The sequence below is a fragment of the Mus pahari genome, chromosome 23 (assembly GCF_900095145.1).
Source record: "Mus pahari chromosome 23, PAHARI_EIJ_v1.1, whole genome shotgun sequence".
Lineage (NCBI taxonomy): Eukaryota > Metazoa > Chordata > Mammalia > Rodentia > Muridae > Mus > Mus pahari.
The window spans coordinates 5,740,429-5,758,052 of record NC_034612.1 but is presented as its reverse complement, the minus strand read 5'-3'; the positions used below and the strand labels follow the sequence as shown (position 1 = coordinate 5,758,052).

Genomic DNA, 17,624 nt, shown 5'->3' with positions numbered 1-17,624 from the left:
TGATGAGCAGTGTGTTACATTTACACTGACCCAGCACATGGCGGTACCGCCGCGGGTATCAAGCAAAGGCAAGTCTGAATGGCCTGAGTGTGGACCTTGCAAAGGGAGTGCTGATGAGATGGAATGGAAAGGCTTTAAAGCAGAGATTGCTCCGTCTGAAAAGTATGGTAATGAGTACCTATGAGAATATTTTCCGGTACGCTGTCATGGTGTCTGTCATGGTGTCGCTGGCTCTCCTCACATAACATGCCTACCATGCTGATGAATGACGACTCCAGGCGCAGCCAGACATTAAGCTCTCCACTCAGTGTAAAACATGGGAGAAAAATGGGGGGGGGGGGGGCTTTCCCTGTGTTTTTAAAAATAAACAACAGTTTGGGGTGGAGGCACGGCACATTCCCCTTAGTGGCACAGGTAACTTTAAGGGGAGCCCCACCCCAAACCTGGTTATAAGATAGAGGCTCTCGGACACAAATGCTATTTTAAAGTCTGTAGTTAATTTCACTTCATTAACACGCCCACCCCAAGTCCTCCTTCCTTCTGACCCTCTCTTCTCTAATCCTGACATTCATTAAAATCTTTAGAGGGGAAAATGTATTGTCTTCAAACATGTTTTCTTTTAAACAGTAGTGACGTTAAGAGGCGTCTTGACGTAAGGGGCATAAGAGGCCTAAGTGACATAAGGGCCCTTGCCCTCCTGGCTCACAGCCCACTGAGCTCTCCGTTCCCACCCGTAGTTTTTCTACAGCCGCAGACAAGCCTGTCTTGGGTGGGTCTACTGTCGCTAGCTCTCTGCGGGGGAATCTCCTTTCTGCTACAGAAGACCTGGAATGCCACGCACTGCTGAACACCTATCAGAGCACCACCCCGCCGCCCTCAGTCGGTGTTTAATATGGATTCTGTTGGAGGAGCGCGTGACAAGAACCCCCAGGGAGTGGGCTAATTTCTCAGACTTGATGTGTCACTCTGTGCAACACAGCACTTGTATGGAACTCAGGTGGTGCTATACTTCAGGGTGCTCATCTGGGCGTGGAGAGCGGGCCTCTCTCAAGAAAGGGTGAGAAAGGAAAAGCCAGGCGTGGTGGCGCCCACGGTTTAGGAGGCTGAGGCAGGAGAAGCAATAGTTACAAAGCTGAAGAGGACTATACAGCAAGATACTGTCTCCAAAAAACGGAGGGGGTGGGGAGGGGGAGAGGGAGGGGAGGGGGAGCAGGAGAGAGGGAGGGGGAGGGGGAGGGGAGGGGGAGAGGAAGGGAATGGGGAGGGGAGGGGAAGGGGGCTAATTCTATTCCTGAACTCTTAATCACCCATCTGAGTGACTGACGGACACTGTACTGAATTGATTGTGGCAGAAGCTGTGTCACAAAGGACAAAGTCGTGAGTAAAGGGTATGATAACGTCACAAATCAGAACGGGCAGTGTCTGCACTTAATGTTGATAATGGTCAGCTAATAAGCTACCATCAAAGGCGCTTTCAATTTACTCCAGCTTCACAGTGCCCTGCCCCTTGATGGTCAAAGCAGAGCCTGTGCTCAAATATGAAGATGTTAAAAAAAAAAAAAAAAAAGGAAGCTCTGAACTGTCTGAACTGGTGAGGAAGCTGTCTGCATCACTAAGGGGTCGGGCTGTAGGTGTGAAAAGCAGAGGTATAAAGGGGTTCTGAATAGTCCCGCAAAGCTAGTAGCACGGAGAGGATGGAATCTCAAGAGCTGGCTAAAAGCTCCCTCCGTGAACTGGAGTGGGGAGGAGAGGTGCTTTAAAGCCCGTAGCTGGAGTGGCGGCCCAAGAGAGCTGTGGGTAAGGCTGACCTTGAAGAGAGAGTCCTGGATTGGACTAGACTGAAGGTAATATGGGGGGGGGGAGTCTTTAGCGGACTGCACAGATGCAATCTTTCGTCGTCGTGGGCAGAAGGGGTGCTAGAACTTTGCCCAAGATGGACAGGTCTGTAACAGTCAATGTGACCAACTGCACACTCGGGAGGTGAGTGACGACCGACTCCAAGAGGGAGGAAGGAGTCTCAGAGACACCCAGGGCTGGGTTCTTCCTATGAGAGAAGGACTGGGGTGGAGAGAGGCGAAAGGCAGCCTTATCTGAGGCTCATGGAAACAATGCAGGCAAGGGAGTTAAGTCACAGGATGGGCAAACAAAACCGCTTCACAAATGACACATGTCATTCGGCCCATGAGAAGAGATCCCACTGCCCAGAGCCTCAGGCCCACCCCGATTCCCTCTCTTCGGGGTACAGAGTAATGAGGATGACTTGACCCACCAACCTCACATTATATACAAGAATCAAGAATCTGACGGAGCACAGCAACCAGTTTGTGATAGCCGTAGGTAAAAGGGACCTCGTCTCTTTGACTCCCCAGAGAGCCAGAAATAGACTTTAAGGTAACACTGTTTTGGTGATCAATTTTCACCATGCTGTCTTTGAGATAAATAAGGAAGTTAGCATAGGGAAGTTTGCTTCCATCAATTAATCAATCTAAAGAATGCTGGCACCTGTCGGGCCAAAGCTAGGCCAATATCCCCTCAGGTGGGGATGGCCATGGGTGGGGATGGCCATGGGTGGCAGGATTTGAGTGTTCTGATCGCAAGGTTAAGTGCTTAGGGGCTGGAGAGATGAACAGTTGTGGTTCCTCCAAAGGACAACAGTTTGGCTTCAGGCACGTTTATCTAGTGGCTCCCAAACACCTGGAGCTCTGGCTCTAGAGGATCTGTCGCCCTCTTCTGGCCTCTACAGGCACCTACACCCACATGTGCACACACCAATGCAAATAAATGCAACCATACGTATAAACAGCTTAAAATTAAAAAGAAAAAACTCAGGCTGGAGAGATGGCTCAGCAGATAAGAGCTTTGGCTGCTCTTCCGGAGGACCCGGGTTCAATCCCTAACACCCACATCTGCAGCTCACAACCATCTGCAACTCCAGTCGGAGGGGGTGAGCCGTTCTTACCTCCAAGGGCACCAGAGAAGCATCTGGTATGTAGACATCCATGCAAGAAAAACACCCTGGCACACACACACACAAAACTGCTTTAAAACCAAATAAATCTTTAAAAATATTAAGTACCTGTGATTGAAGTACTTTTCACACACACACACACACACACACACACACACACCAAATGCTTATACACTTAGGTATGGGCTCCCTCCACCTCTGGGCATCAAGTGAACCAGATTTCTCTGCCATAGATCGGCTCTTCCTCCCTTTCCCGTGGCTAGGTGTTCAGCAATCCGTGAGCAACCTACATTAGGCTAGAAATACTCAAAAGAGAACATTCCAGTTTGCAAGAGAGTCATGACGGCACTTCTCTACGCGTCTGGATTTGGAGGGTTTCTGTCATGTGATGTCCATTGGGATGCCTTTCAGCAGAAGGCAGGAAGGTGCACCCCTGTTCCACCCACTACCCCCACCATCTGTTCCCAGACCCCAGCAATCTTGATTTCCAACGCTTCTCCCCTGAATCACATGCACCCAAGAGCACGGAGAGGCTCCATTCTTTACAGTCCTCTCCATCGCGGTCCCCGTGTCTCCAACACCTGAAAGTTCTACCGGGTTGTTTTTCTTAGAGACATGGTATGTAGCCTTGGCTGGCCTTGAACTCAAAGGCTGCCTCATCACCTTCCTGGGTACTGGGATTAAAGGCATGTGCCACCTCACCTAGATGAGGCTTTTTACTCTTAAATGGTTATGAAAAACCAAAACTTTCACACCCTACGACATCTAAGAAGTAAGACGGCCATTCCCCCAGCTCCGACCTTGGCAGCTCCCACCCTCTCCTGGCAAGGCTGCTGATAGACATGGCGCCCGCTGTTGCTGCAGCAGGATGCTCCAGTCCAGGCTCTCCCATCACTGGCAGTTTGGCATTAAAGACTGGGAAGGTCTGTCCTTGTTGGTGGGGTTTGCAGAATTACACATAGCCTTGGTCTCTACCCACAACGGCACCCCCAACCTATCAAAAAAGCCTTGAAGACTGTCATGTCCACTACCAATGGAGAACTACTCTACAGATAGGAACTTCTTAGAACTATTGCTATTGTTGTTGCTGTCCCTGTTCTGAGCACAGGTATATATGGCGGCGGCGGCAACGGGGTGCATGACAGCGTGGAGGTAGAGATCAAAGGACAACTCTCGGGAGTCTGTTTCCTCCTTCCACCATGTACACCCTGGAGAGTAGTTTGGGGGTTGTTTTTTTTTTTAACCTGATGAGCCGTTTCATCGGTCCTAGAGAAAGGCCTTAGAAGACACATAACCAGGACCTGTGAGGTGGTTCAGGGGTGAGGAGCCTCGCCGCGGGAGTCAAACCCCTAAGAGATGCCCAGGTTCCTCGGGATAAGTAAGTCAGTCAACTCTCAAAAGTTGTCCTTTGACCTCTCTACACACGCACCGTGGGACACACATGCGCACATACACACATAATACAAACACACATACATAAATCTATTAAAATACTTAAGGGGGAAAAAACAAAGCAAGACACATGACCACAGGGCCTCTACCACACACCCTGTGACAAACTGCCCACCCCACATCTGACCCTATGCTCAGTTTTCCCCTCATCTTTCAAAAGACGCCTCCTTGTTTAAGTCACAAGACAGCAGGCTCAGGTTCCGGATTGTTTGATGTCTCTTTTTAACCTGAACACTCTTCTTTCCTTAAGAGGAAAAAGAACATATCTGTCTAAGGAACCTTGCAGAATTTCACACTCTGGACCTGGCGGCCCGTTTCCCTTGGAGCACCATGTAAGGTGTCTGTTCCGTGTTTCTTATTGATTGGCAGATGAACCCCCCCCCCCCCCAGGGCCATCTGAGCATCCATGTGCCCTTTTTCTGTGAGCTTCACCAAGGATGGGTTGTCAACTCATTGTCACATGACACTCGGGAGCACAGAGCCCCTGACCTCACTACTTGTGATGTGAAAACTGGTTCATGAGTTTGCTGCCACCTAGATCCCCCAGCAGCACTTGCTCGCAATTCTTCCTCCTGATGCGCTCCACGCCCAGGCTGGTCTCCATCTCCAAGCCATTTACTTCCTGGTCTTCAGACTTACTTCACCTCCCACATACTAGCAAATCCACCATTTGGTTGTCCCGGCACATGCTCAAAGAGAAAGGCAGGCTGACGCTGGATTAACAACGCCAGAGCAGTGAAGATATGGCCTCAGCTCCTCCGGGAGTGACCAATGACATCTCTTCCTGGCATCAATGTGCACTCCCGACATTTGTATGCGTCTAGTGTGTTTCCAGACACTGCAGTGCTTTTGACTGTGCCCGGCTAGGCCAGCGGAGCTAACCTTGTAGTCTACGGGAGGCAGAGGAGCAAGCGCCAAAGCTCTCTACCCCTGCTGAGGTGAAGGGGGCAAATCCTGAATATGGCATAGCTCCTTTTCCAAGTCAAATGTCATAGCTGTGTGTGTGTGTGAGAGAGAGAGAGAGAGAGAGAGAGAGAGAGAGAGAGAGCGAGCATGTATGTATGAATGCTCAGAAGATCTCATGTGTGTGTTGTATGTGGGTATATGTAACTGTGGGTACAGATGCGTGTGTGTGTGTGTGTGTGTGTGTGTGTGTGTGTGTGTGTAATGTCCTGTATCAAGCTCCACCTTAGTTTTTGAAGCGGAGTCTGTCACTAATCCTGGTGCTTGCCAATCTGACTGGACTAGCCGGCCCACGCATGCTGGCGATTCTCCTGTCTCCACCTCCCCAGCACTGGGAGCAACCCAAGTCTGGCTTTTTACATCGAGCTGGGGTCTAACTTCAGGTCATCCTGCTTGCACTAGCACCTACTGTACCAGCTGAGCTGACTCCCCAGACCTCTAAACCTTCACATCGGGATCGTGGGGGAGGACAACTAACTTAAGCCTAGCTCCACAGCTGACCATACCCCAAGACACGGATGACTCGGGGTCCAACCGTTCAGAGTCCTAGTGAGCCTCACGGGCACTACTGCAGAGGGTGTGTAAAATGGAGCAACTGCGGTGGGAAAGCTCATCTGACCACTCCATCCCTGTTTAGACCAGAGAAAGGTATGGATGCATGCAACTGCCGACCGATGCCCATGTGGTAAGAGCAATCGTATGTCAGGGGCCAAAAACTGGAGGCAACCCCAATGTAACAGTGCACTGTGGGCTGCGCCTTCAGCAGGAGGAACGTGACAACGGTGTGGAGTAAGAGAAGGCAGACAGGAACTCTAGGGATACAAGCGGAAATACCCACCATGCTCGGGGTCAGTTCTGTTGTTCCTAGGGACAAAGGAAGGGATGAGGGTGAGGAAGGACAAAAGGGAGGACCATGGAGGGTCACGGGGTAGAGGAGAAATGGTCTATAATCCTAACTCGCATGTTTTGCGGGTAGTGGGCTTGTTTAGCTTAAGCTCCTCTTCACCTGTCTATATACATATCCAAGTTTAAATTGTACACATCACATGGATGTTGTGTGGTTCTTATTCTTCAACAAAGCTGGGTCCCACCACGGAAGTGGGGATATTTTACCCTCTGTCCTATCCTGGCAACTCCTCTGCCTCCGGAATTCTTCTGCAAGGTGGAAGAATTAGACAAGTACACCCGGTCTCCTCCTCACTCGCCCCTCCCGCGAGGAAGGAACTCACAGCACTCCACAGAGCTGAGCGATCGCTGGCCGTGTTTAGGAGGTAGGACTCTGTGCCTTCTCGGGCCCCGGCTCAGCACCTCCTCTCCTCGATGCCAGCACCCAGACTTGGCGGGCACTCAGCCGACCGACGCCTGTCCTTGCTCCCAAAGGCCTCTGCGGCAAGGCCAGCCTGCCTGTGAAGCCAAGTTTAACGGTCTTCTGGGGGATGGACAGATTTATCAGCCTCAAAGGTTACTGAACACTCCTGGCACCTAGGGGCCAGTCTTGGTCACATGTCCCTTGGTAAGTCAGGGAGCTTTGTCTCAGGTCTCCAACTCTGAGTGCTACAGCTGTGTCTCCACCACCAGGGTGCATAACACTGGCGTATCTGTTGTCTCTGAACTAACACCCCGGAAACCATTGCCACCACCCCCTCCGCCACAGACCACCTGTGCCACCTGCTCTGTTCTTAGGGTGTCATCCCTGTGACTCCCGCCGCAGTCCCCTTCGCTTCCAGCCAACCTTCACCCTCAGAGAATGAGCGTGAATGCAATCAACACTCTTCATAGAACTGATTGGAGAGTTGGCTGCAGAACAGAGTCCCAGATGTTTAATATAATCTCGAATCGCTGGCCAAACCATCCCCGTGCCTGCTTGTTTATGAAAGGGCTTTCAGCAAGCAAGAGCTGAATGGGGGGGCAATTTTTGGGTTCCCTAACAAACCTATTCCCATCGCCCATCTTCTCCATGGAGAAGCATTTTCTTATCTCATTTGGAACCGATCCAGTTGAAATCTGGGACTGGGCCATTGGCTTGGGCTGAGAGGTACAGAAAAAAAAGTAGACCCACGGAGGGGCACACGTTGGAGGGACATGATCCATCACTTCCCAAGGGGCCTTAGTTATGGGAAAAACACTAAGGAGATTCCCTACGAGTCAACATCTAGAAAACCAAGTCTTTCGAGAACAAATCCTTCTAGACCTCCACCCTTCCCGAAGCACGGCTCCCTTACTGGTCCACGTGACTCTCTTCGCTAAGCCCACCAGGAAACTGAGATTCCCAGATCACCCTTCCACCCGCCACAGACTAAGATCTCCTTGTTTTGACTCTGAACCAGTACTTTATTTCCTGAGCCAGAAATACCCTTCACCCAGATCGCAACACTCCTGCATCTTAACACTGCAGTCTTCTCTAGAGTAAGTTGTCTCCATTTATAATGCAGAATATATACTTTTAATATCGCTGGATTGTGGCCTCCAAACGCTCGATAGAGGAGAAAAGGCCTATAATCCTAATTCATAAGCAGTTAGCTCCTTTTAGCCTATTTCTTCTCTTCATCACTTACTCTGTAAAAACAGAACAGCCCCCAGGAGACACATAAATATCCCCTGCATACTCCCCAAGAGGCTACCAAGGCCTGCCTGGATCTCTCTGTCATTCGTTGCCACGTTCTGGCCAGTTAAGTTCCTGCATGCGCTATAGCAACCCACCCTCCCCTCGGCCTCCTGCTTCCAGCTGCTGATACCCAGGGGGCCGCAGTTTTTCTTCCTTGCTTCCTCTTCCTACACTGACCAGGGGGAGACTGGCAGGGAGACACATTTCAGGGTCAGCCAAGCCACAGAGAGGCTCACCCGCATCCTCTTCACAGAAGCTGACAAAACGAAGCCGTTCCAGAGGCCTGGCCAGGCAATGGGAGCTCTGAACCTGGCAGCTTTGAAAGGGGCTAAGAGCGAGTGAGTGATCACGCCACAAAACGTGCTGAGCTACAGGCGAAACGCTCAAGTACAGAAACGGAAGGCGGGCATTGCCGCTATAAGGGAGTCTTGTTTGGGAGAGAGACAAATGCTGTCCACAAGAAATAGCCGTTGGAGAAGTGGGGTCTTTCGAAGCCTTGGCTTCATTCTTTTCAATGATGTGCAGAAATATCCTGCCAGCATGAACACCTGAGTTATTAAGAAGCAGAACAAGGACATGGTCTGAAGAACAGGAGGTGATGGTATTTTATATTACCATAGAATGTTCCAGAAAGTTAAACGGGAAACTATGTGCAGAGTCTTGGCACATAGTAGGTGCTTAGCATTCCAATCTAATACTTGCCTAAGAGGTATTAATGAAGGATGCTTAACCCATCCTTCACTGACAGGGAGAGAGAGAATCAAATTCCCTTTGGCTATCAAATGAAGAAGAGGTTATACCATCATCTTGAAGGATGTACTGTCTATCTGAGGGAAAGGCTTTATGTGCCTCAGAAGTATGGCATAAAAAATCTAATAACTCTGGGCTGGTGAGCACACTCAGCAGATGAAGGTGCTTGCTGCCAAGTTGATGACATGAGTTCGATTCCCAGGACCCACATGGTGAAAGGAGGGGATCGACTCACGCAGGTTGTCCACAGACCTCCATTCTCGCCAAGGCACATGTGTACACCCTCCCAAAACCACACACACATACACACACACACACACACACACACACACACGCACACTCACACACACTCTCACAAACACATATACCCACACACATAAACACATATGCTCACATGTACACATACTCACACACATACATATGCTCACACCCATATACACACATGCTCACACACATACTCACATATACATACTCACACACATACACCCACACACACATATGCTCATACATGCGCACACACACACACACACACACACATACATACTCTTGTAAATAAATGAAAAATTTTAAAATTAAGTCAACAATTCTTAGCAGTCCCATCCACCCATGGGAGTCCTTAGCCAAAAAGCATCCTCCTCCCATCCAGAGCCTACAAGTCAAAATGAGGAAGACCCTCAAAGATGAGCAAGAAGAGATGCCTGTCACATCTGATTTTCTCCTCCCCTGTAGCTTTGTAAACCCTAATATGCACAGGGATCACCGAGGGATCTTATTAGAACACAGCTTCCAACTTAGGGCCGAGCCTCTGCACCTCTAACAAGCTCCCGGGCGATGACAGTGCTGTTGGTCCATGGAATCCGAGAAGAAATCCACGGTCCGGGTAGGAACGCCCTACTGACCTCCGGCAACTGTTCCGGGGCTCGTTAGCAGTAGCTGTCTTGGGGAATTAACATTACCAGAATGTTGTTCTTCCTCACGAAATTCTCCATGGGCTACAACTGAACCCCTCGAGTCCCCCCTCAAGAGACCGAGAGCGACGTCTGGAGACATTGTTTGAGTCTCGCAGCTACAGAGGGGGATGCTAACTGGCATTGTGGGTAGAAGCCAGGGATGCTGAGAGGCGCCCTGCAGGTCACACGGCAGCCTTACAACCAAGGATTGTCTGTCCTCACACCTGAGCAGTGCCAAAGGTGGGAGACCCTGCTCTAAATAAGCAGGATGGTCTGTGCCACACCCCTGGGGCTGCTGATCCAAATTTTTAAGGCGTGACATCAGTCCCATGTCCTTTCCCAGCTTGGCTCTGAGACATGAAGGATCACAAGGGGAGAGTGGAGAAGGGTCTCCAGGTCGGAGTCTACGGTCTGTGTTTTGGGTAAGGTCAGGCATGTGTGACTCAGTAACCCAGTGAGGGAACCTGCAAAGCAGGAGCAATCCATGGGACTCAAAGCTCCATATGAGCTTAAGCAAGTTACAGTATTATCCACATCTGTAAGATGGATCTAACACCCAAGGGCTTTGATGTAATACCATGTGACGTACTGCAATGTCTTGTAGTGGGATGAAATAAACACACCCCACACTGCTGGAGGTCTGCAATTTTAAAAAGAGGAAGCTATATGGCGGTGCTTACTTTATACACAAGATTTTCAAGACTGTCCCTCGGCAAAGGGTGCCTCCTCTTCAGCCGGATGTGCCCACCCATCCCAAAGGTTTACAGTCGTGTGAGCAGATTCTTACAGTCCAGCTCCCACCTGCCCGGGGCCAGGGAGAACAGGGAAAGTGACATGTGTTTGGAAAACAGGCTCAACGTCAGCACGGGCTCGCACTGAGTCACAGTGGCTGATCAAAACAAAATGTACTCTCTGCTCACAAACGCTGCAGAGGACCTGGCAAACCGGAAGAAAATGGCAAGAACTGCTTCATGTTGAGAACCCCGAGAGACCATGTCAGGAGTGAAAGCCCCCTACCACGCTGGCTCTCCAGGACACTCGCCAGAGACGCTCAAGGAGAGACTTCACGGTCACCTCCCGTACTTACGCCTTTGTCACCTTTGAGACAGGGAGGCCTTGGGGAAAGGTGTAAGTGTGCCAGTTCCGTTGGGGGAAAACATGTCAAAAGATGTGCTCTGGGGAAGTGCCAGACAGCAGAACCTTCCAGAACCTTCCCATTGACGGGAGCAGACAGAGGCCAGGAAACCCCTAGGTAGGAAAGTGGAGAGCCCCAACTGGCTCCCAGGACCCTAGAGAAATCAAGCCAGGTTAAAAACACTGGGGCAGCATCGCACAGCCCAGGGCAGCGGCTGGGTTAAGGAGTCCCTGCTAAGACCTGGAGCTCAGACCTGAAATAATGTCAAAAGCAAGAGGCAGAAGACATACTGCGTGAGGCTGGGAGCGTTTGAGCCATGGGTGCCTGAACACACACACCTGTGCGACAGTGACTCCTCAGAGTCATTGCCTTACCAGAAGAATAAAAACTCTTGAACTGGTCAGATGCCTGGGTCATGGGCTACTGCACCTAAGAGGGCAAGGATGCGCTGCCTGCCCCTGAGGGGAAGCAGAAGTGAGTCTTCCCTCCCCTGCTACCACCACCCCCGGTGGTGTCAATCAACCTGCCTGGACCCTTTTTAGACTGCACGGCTGCATCCCGCCAGGACCACCTCTCGAGATAATGCGTTTTTTGACAATTATTACCTGCTGTGTTAAGCGGCACTTCCTTTCATTGGTTACAATAAGAAAAAGAAGAATTAGGGGTGAGATGGCAAAGAGGCTAATGCTGCTCTCATCAAGGGACAATATCTTGTTGTGGGAAGCGGAAGTGTTCAGCAGGCCAGGAATCACAAGGCATTGACGCCGCTAACCATGAACTTGGGAAGGCTGATGGCTGCAAGGTCTCTGGGCTGATGAGAGTCGCTCCGTGTGCGTTTGTGAGGGACAGAGCTGGACAAAGGCGTAATTTATGTTAGAAAACAGCTCGGATCTCACGTATGGCGCGGTGTTCTGATTCTCAAGGCCCTGAGCTGATTGCAAACACACAAAGAGAAATGAAAGCCACCTGTTAGCAGGCACCAGATGGATACCGTACCATCTCCGTTCAGTCGGGGCTCACCGGGCATCTACCATGCCTCAGAGAGAACAAAGTTCCCAGCCCCAGCTGAGCTACCCTAAACTGGAACGAGCCACCTCGAAACAAACACCATGTGATCTGGTCTGCGACAGGAGAGGGACACACATGGTTCCCTGGTTTGAATAGAATATCTGCATCAGCTTTAAGGTCCTGAGAAACTGCATCAGCTCTAAGGTCCAGAGGTATCGCGTCAGCTCTACAACTTTTCTGGAAGTCTGATAGTGCCAAATACAAGGTTGGCTGAAATTAAGAGAATTTCTGTAAGCAAACCTATTTTGTGAGTCTTTGGAGCCACTCACTAAACCAGGAGCTGGCAGTCAATAAAAGTCATGGAGGTCTTTCTGGGTTTGGGTTTGTGTGCACAGGTGAGTGTGTGTGTTTATGTGTGTATATATGTGTGTGTGCGCGCTCGCTCACGTGTGTGCTTGCGTGCTGGGAACCAAACTCTGGTCCTCTGGAAGAGCAGCGGGTGCTCTAAACTAGTGAGCCACCTCCGCAGCCCATTCTCCACCTTCTGAAAGACCTCTGCTGTCCAATCATCTATGGCCTCTGAAGGCCACTGCACTCATAAGTACACACATACCTACAAGTAAAATAAAAATCTTTCTTTCAAAGCACTGGAGGGGGGAACCGTGTCTATGCTGAGCACCTTCCCCTGCAGTTTCTGGTCCCTGATTCCCTAAATGAAACATCACATGGCATGTCCACATCACAGGGCGTGTCCACATCAGGGGTTGGGGCAGGTCTATCAGATGCGACTGAAAGCAGTCACAGGATGACACTTGCCCAGGACATGCAACTGATGTGTCATTTTGCACACAGATGAACTTGGGCAGCCTCGGACTTGGGGATCCAAGAGGGAGGGGCATTGTCCCTGGGACCAACCCACCCCCACAAACAGGGAGGGCAAACTCTCCTGGCAAAACCAACATGAAGTCCTACCAAAACACAAAATAAAGTTACTCAGATAATTAACCACCATTCACTGACTCACCTACGTGGAAGTGTGTCATTAGGGATAATTAGCAAGCTCATGCATAAAAACATTAATTGCTTGTTCAAGAAGATGAGATAAAAAAGGCAAGACAAGGAAAGATTAAGGACTTGAATAACATCTAGAGGATAGTCTATCAAACCTTCCCACAAGCGAATGAAAATATATCACTGATTAGAAAGTCTCATCTCGGGAGACTGGGGGGGAATTGTCTGAATCTTAGAAAAAAAGAACCAGCGTGTCTACCCAATGCTAGGGCTTAGGGCTTAAATGTCCCTTTTTAAAGGCCACGGGTTGAAAGCTTGGTCACCATACTATGGCACTCCTGGGAGGTGGTGGCACCTTCGTAGGTCGGGTCTGGTGGGTGGGTGAGGTCACTGCAGGACCCCAAAGGGGATATTGAGGTACAAGTCCTCCCCTCTTTGGGCTTCCCACCCGCCACGAGGTAGATGGCTCACACTGCGTGCTCCCACCGTGGAGCACTAAGCCACCATGGGCCCAGGGCATCAGAGCACAGAGGCCACGGGTCTCTGAAGATCATTAGCCCTAATCAACTCTCTCTTCACTTCAGGTTGATTTTCCTTGGATATTTTACCGCAGTGGCAGAAGGTTAGCACACAGAAGAAAAGCTGTCTGAAAGGCTCTATAGAAATACAGTCTGCTGAAATACCTCAGCAGGTGGTTAGAGAAAAATCAAAATGGCCTCTGGCTCAAAATACTAGATCCCAACAGCGATGCTGCTGTAAACCAGACAAAATGTAGACTCATTTAAGAAATGGGACACCTGTGGGAGGTTACCTTGTTTGCGTTAACTCAAATGGTTAAGAGCCACCCACTGTGGGCGGCACCATTCCCTAGGTGGGAGCCTGGACTGTTCAAGCTGAGAAAGGAGCAGAGCTGAGCTGAGCAGCAACTGCCAGTGCCTGCAGATATGAACCGTCAGCTGTTTCAAGCTCTTGCCACTCTGACTTTGCCACCAAGCTGATCTATAACTTTGAATTGTGAGCAGACTAGACCCTTTCTCCTTGCATACTTTACTACAGCAACAGGAAAAAGTCAAGATGCTAGCCATTCTTACACCTCAGCTGAAGGCATATGAGGTTACATAGTCCCTCATCCTAAATAATCAGGACAGATTTCTTTTTCTTTGAATTTAGAATATTTACATCTGGTAGACATTGGGAACCATGTCTAAGCACAGAGGTAATTTTATATATTTAATGCAAACACTCATGAGGGCATACTCAGGAGGGAATTTTCCACTTGGGATATCATATTGATGCTCAAAACTTTCAGATGTTTTTTTTTTCTTTCTTTCTTTTTTTTCTTTTTTTGATTAGGAACTTTCAACCTGCAATCACAGCTCCAATTAGAAGCTCAGACTTGCCACCTAAAAAAAAACCAGCTTCCACTTGCCCTGTCTCCCAGCAGCACCAAAAATAAACATGACAGGCAACAGGACAGCCAACACCTTACTCTGGGCTCATCACTGGGCCGGGTCACGGGGTCACCTTCAATCAACAACACAGTAAATAGAAAAAAAGACTTCAGAGCAAAAATCACTGATTCCTAAGGATAAATAAACGAACGCACTTCTTGGTATTGTTGATGGCAAATCAGATTCTTGTCCTTAATGAATTGATTCAGTTTATACTGATGATACAGTGAGGTGTGACTGAGTCCCTGAATGTATGCGGGTTCAGAGAGAAGCACTGCTGGAGGAAGCATATCACACAGCCAGGTGTTCGGGGTCTCATCCCAGGCTCAGCCCCAGGCAGAGCCCCAGAGGCCAACCTCTGCCTCTTCACACATACCCCAACCCCCCAATCACACCCCCTTGGGAAGATGAAATAGCCAGGCTGTTTCCTCTTGGACAGGCCCAGGAACAACCCTTGAACTCTGCCACTTGCACCTGTACCTCCTAGAAATCAGGGCTTGGTAACCGACCCACTTCTGTTATAAGACGGTTATGGTCATCGAAGACAGCTGCATCATTATCTCTCGCTATGGCTGTAATAATCGAAGGCCCTCTTCAATGGCAGGTTTCGGGCAGCTTTGCCATCATTCTCAATCCCAAACCCTGGCTGAAGGAGCGTGCTCTACTTACAGTCACGGATGTTATTCCAGTCTGTTCTGGCAAAGAAAGGGTGGCAACAGAGACCCTCGAACTTGAGTCTCTCTTTCTGGACACACAGCAGACTCTGAAGCAGATCAAGGAGCTCACTGCTAACTTTGGGGTCATCCGGAAACTTCAAAAACCGCTATTCAAAAAAAGGAAAAAAAAAAAAAAAAAAAAAAAAGATTTCCTTAGCCGTGGTTCGGTTTGTGTCCTGAAGTGAGGAGAACTCTCCAGTACATGCAGGTTCTTGAAATTCTTTTTTTTTTTTTTTTAAATAAAGTTTTGTGCTCTCAAAACTTTAGACCAAAGGCATGTTCCAGAAATAAGCGGCCTGCTCACATCAATGGGCCCAGTTCTTTTGTTGGGGTTCAACGTCCTTTGTGACTTGACCTGTGCATCGCTCCCCCGGCTAAGCTGGCGCATGTTCCCCATCTCTCTCTCTCTCTCTCTCTCTCTCTTTCTCTGTTGTCCGACAGCAATGAGCTATTTCCAGCTCCCTGGACACCTCACGCTGTTCTCGGCCTAGACCGAGCTCCACCCCGCAGCTCTCGCTGGCTACCTCCCTGCCTACCATTCCCTTCTGCATGCCACACTTCTTCGGGTTTGGTTTTTTTTGGAACAGGGTGTCATATAGCACAGGTTGGTCTCAAACTCAAAATGTAGGCAAAGTAAGGGGGGGGGGCTTGAACTCCTGATCCAACTGCCACTGACCACCCACTTGTGTTCCGATTCTCTACGGACCGTGATGTGCTATGTGGTTTCTGAGGAGGCGCGGTGAGGAGGGAAGGTGGAGATGGCTCCCTGCTTATGGCTGAGGACCTGGTCCCCAGCGGTGCCCAGTGTGGCTCCGCTGAGCCTGGGTTACTGACTGAGCAGACTGAGGTAGAGGCTGGAAAGTAGCTCCAAGGGTAATCTAGAGAGCAATTTCGATTCAAGAGAAGCCTCGCTAACTGTGTTTGTACATAAAAAAACAAACCCCCCCATCAGCCATTCCAAGGAAATGAAAATTAGGTGCTACAGAATCTGAGGGGATGAGGCCTCTATACGCCTTTAAACTAAATCAGGTTCATCACAGCCTTTAGAAACAGGCTTCATGGAGCGCGAGTCTCCGCATTAGAGCGTGGTTTCACTTCTACGCCAGACGTATTTGTGTGTATACACAGACATATGTGACTACAAGCCTAACTCCTCTGCTCGCTTCGTCCCCACTTCAGATTCAGACAGCCTGTGCTGCTGCAGGCCGTCCCTCAGTCTCTCTGGTTCAGTCTCCTCACCAGCATGTGTGACGTGATAATACTTAGTGCCCGGAGATATTTGAAAAAAGAAGGGAGCTAAGGAGCTATGTGGTCAACCCCAAGACTCATACGTACGCCCATCTCACAACTGTGAACTCAAGATGCATTTCAAGGGGATGGAGAGATGGCTCAGGGGTTAAGAGCACTGACTGCNNTTCTGAAGGTCCTGAGTTCAAATCCCAATAACCACATGGTGGCTCACAACCATCTGTAATGAGATCTGACACCCTTCTCTGTTCTCTGGTCTGTCTGAAGACAGCTACAGTGTACTTACATATAACAAGCAATAAATATATTTTTTTTTAAAAAAAAGATGCATTTTGAAAGCAATAAAAAGATGGAGCTAAGATGGCAGCCGTTTTTCCTCGTTGGTATGACCTAACACGCTGAGGCGCCCTCCCGATGATGACTAGCCCTCCAGAGAAAGCCCAAAGCTGCTCTGCTTTGCATGTCAGCGTCCTGCAAATTCTAATGATACTTCACCTGGAAGTTCATGATGTTGTTGAAAGTCCGGGCGGAGGTTCCCTCTGTGAACGGGGTCTTCCCGTAAACCATCTCATAAGCAACCACTCCGACAGACCACCAGTCACAGTCCAGGCCGTAGGTGCCCCTTCGGTCCTCGTTCATCACGGTCAACACTTCCGGAGCCATGTAATCCGGGGTCCCAATGGGGAGTTTGGCATCCACCTGGAAGGCCAGAAATTAAAATGGGACACAGCGCAGTCTCCATTCCCCTCCAGGGGGTGCTGACACCCACATCAGATGCCAAATGATTGGCCACTGATGACAGCCCACCTAGGCATTTAAACCTTGTATCAAGTGGCATGCTGTCAAGAAATGCCAACGCTTTACTAATGTTTAAGGGGGGGGGGGGGCAGCGAGCACAACCCAACCCAAGGGCAAGCAGGGTTTGTTGATAACGGTCTCATTACACAACTGTTTTAAGGTGGATTTCCTGGTACAAGCTACTGATATGCCGGAAACTTCTTGGCAGTACTAAGGGACTGAACCCAGGGCCTTGTGCAAGATAAGTAAATGTTCCTCCTGTGCCAGAGCTACATTCCCAACTCAACATAACTTCTTCTATTAAAAAATAAAAGCCCTAGGGAAACAGGAGGTCTGGTGGGGGTGGGGATGGGGGTGGAGGGGTGAGGACATCATCTTGGAGATGGGGTTGGGGAAAAGGTATGGGATGAGGAACAGTCAGAGGGCAGACCAGGAGGGGGATAAAGACAAGGCTGTAAAGTAAGATTAAAGAATAAAAGAGGGCTGGTGAGATGGCTCAGTGGGTAAGAGCACCCGACTGCTCTTCCGAAGGTCCGGAGTTCAAATCCCAGCAACCACATGGTGGCTCA

General features: G+C 49.6%; 1 protein-coding gene across 1 annotated transcript in view; it reads right to left on the bottom strand.

The window, feature by feature from the left end:
* The window catches only part of Cit (citron rho-interacting serine/threonine kinase), a 155,698-nt gene that overhangs the window by 106,731 nt on the left and 31,343 nt on the right, over positions 1–17,624 (bottom strand). The window contains exons 6-7 of the mRNA XM_029533619.1: positions 16,753–16,956; positions 14,963–15,116 (exon numbers count right to left, since the gene is read on the bottom strand). Coding sequence (XP_029389479.1) covers positions 14,963–15,116; positions 16,753–16,956 — 358 coding nt within the window. The remainder of the gene's footprint in view (positions 1–14,962; positions 15,117–16,752; positions 16,957–17,624) is intronic.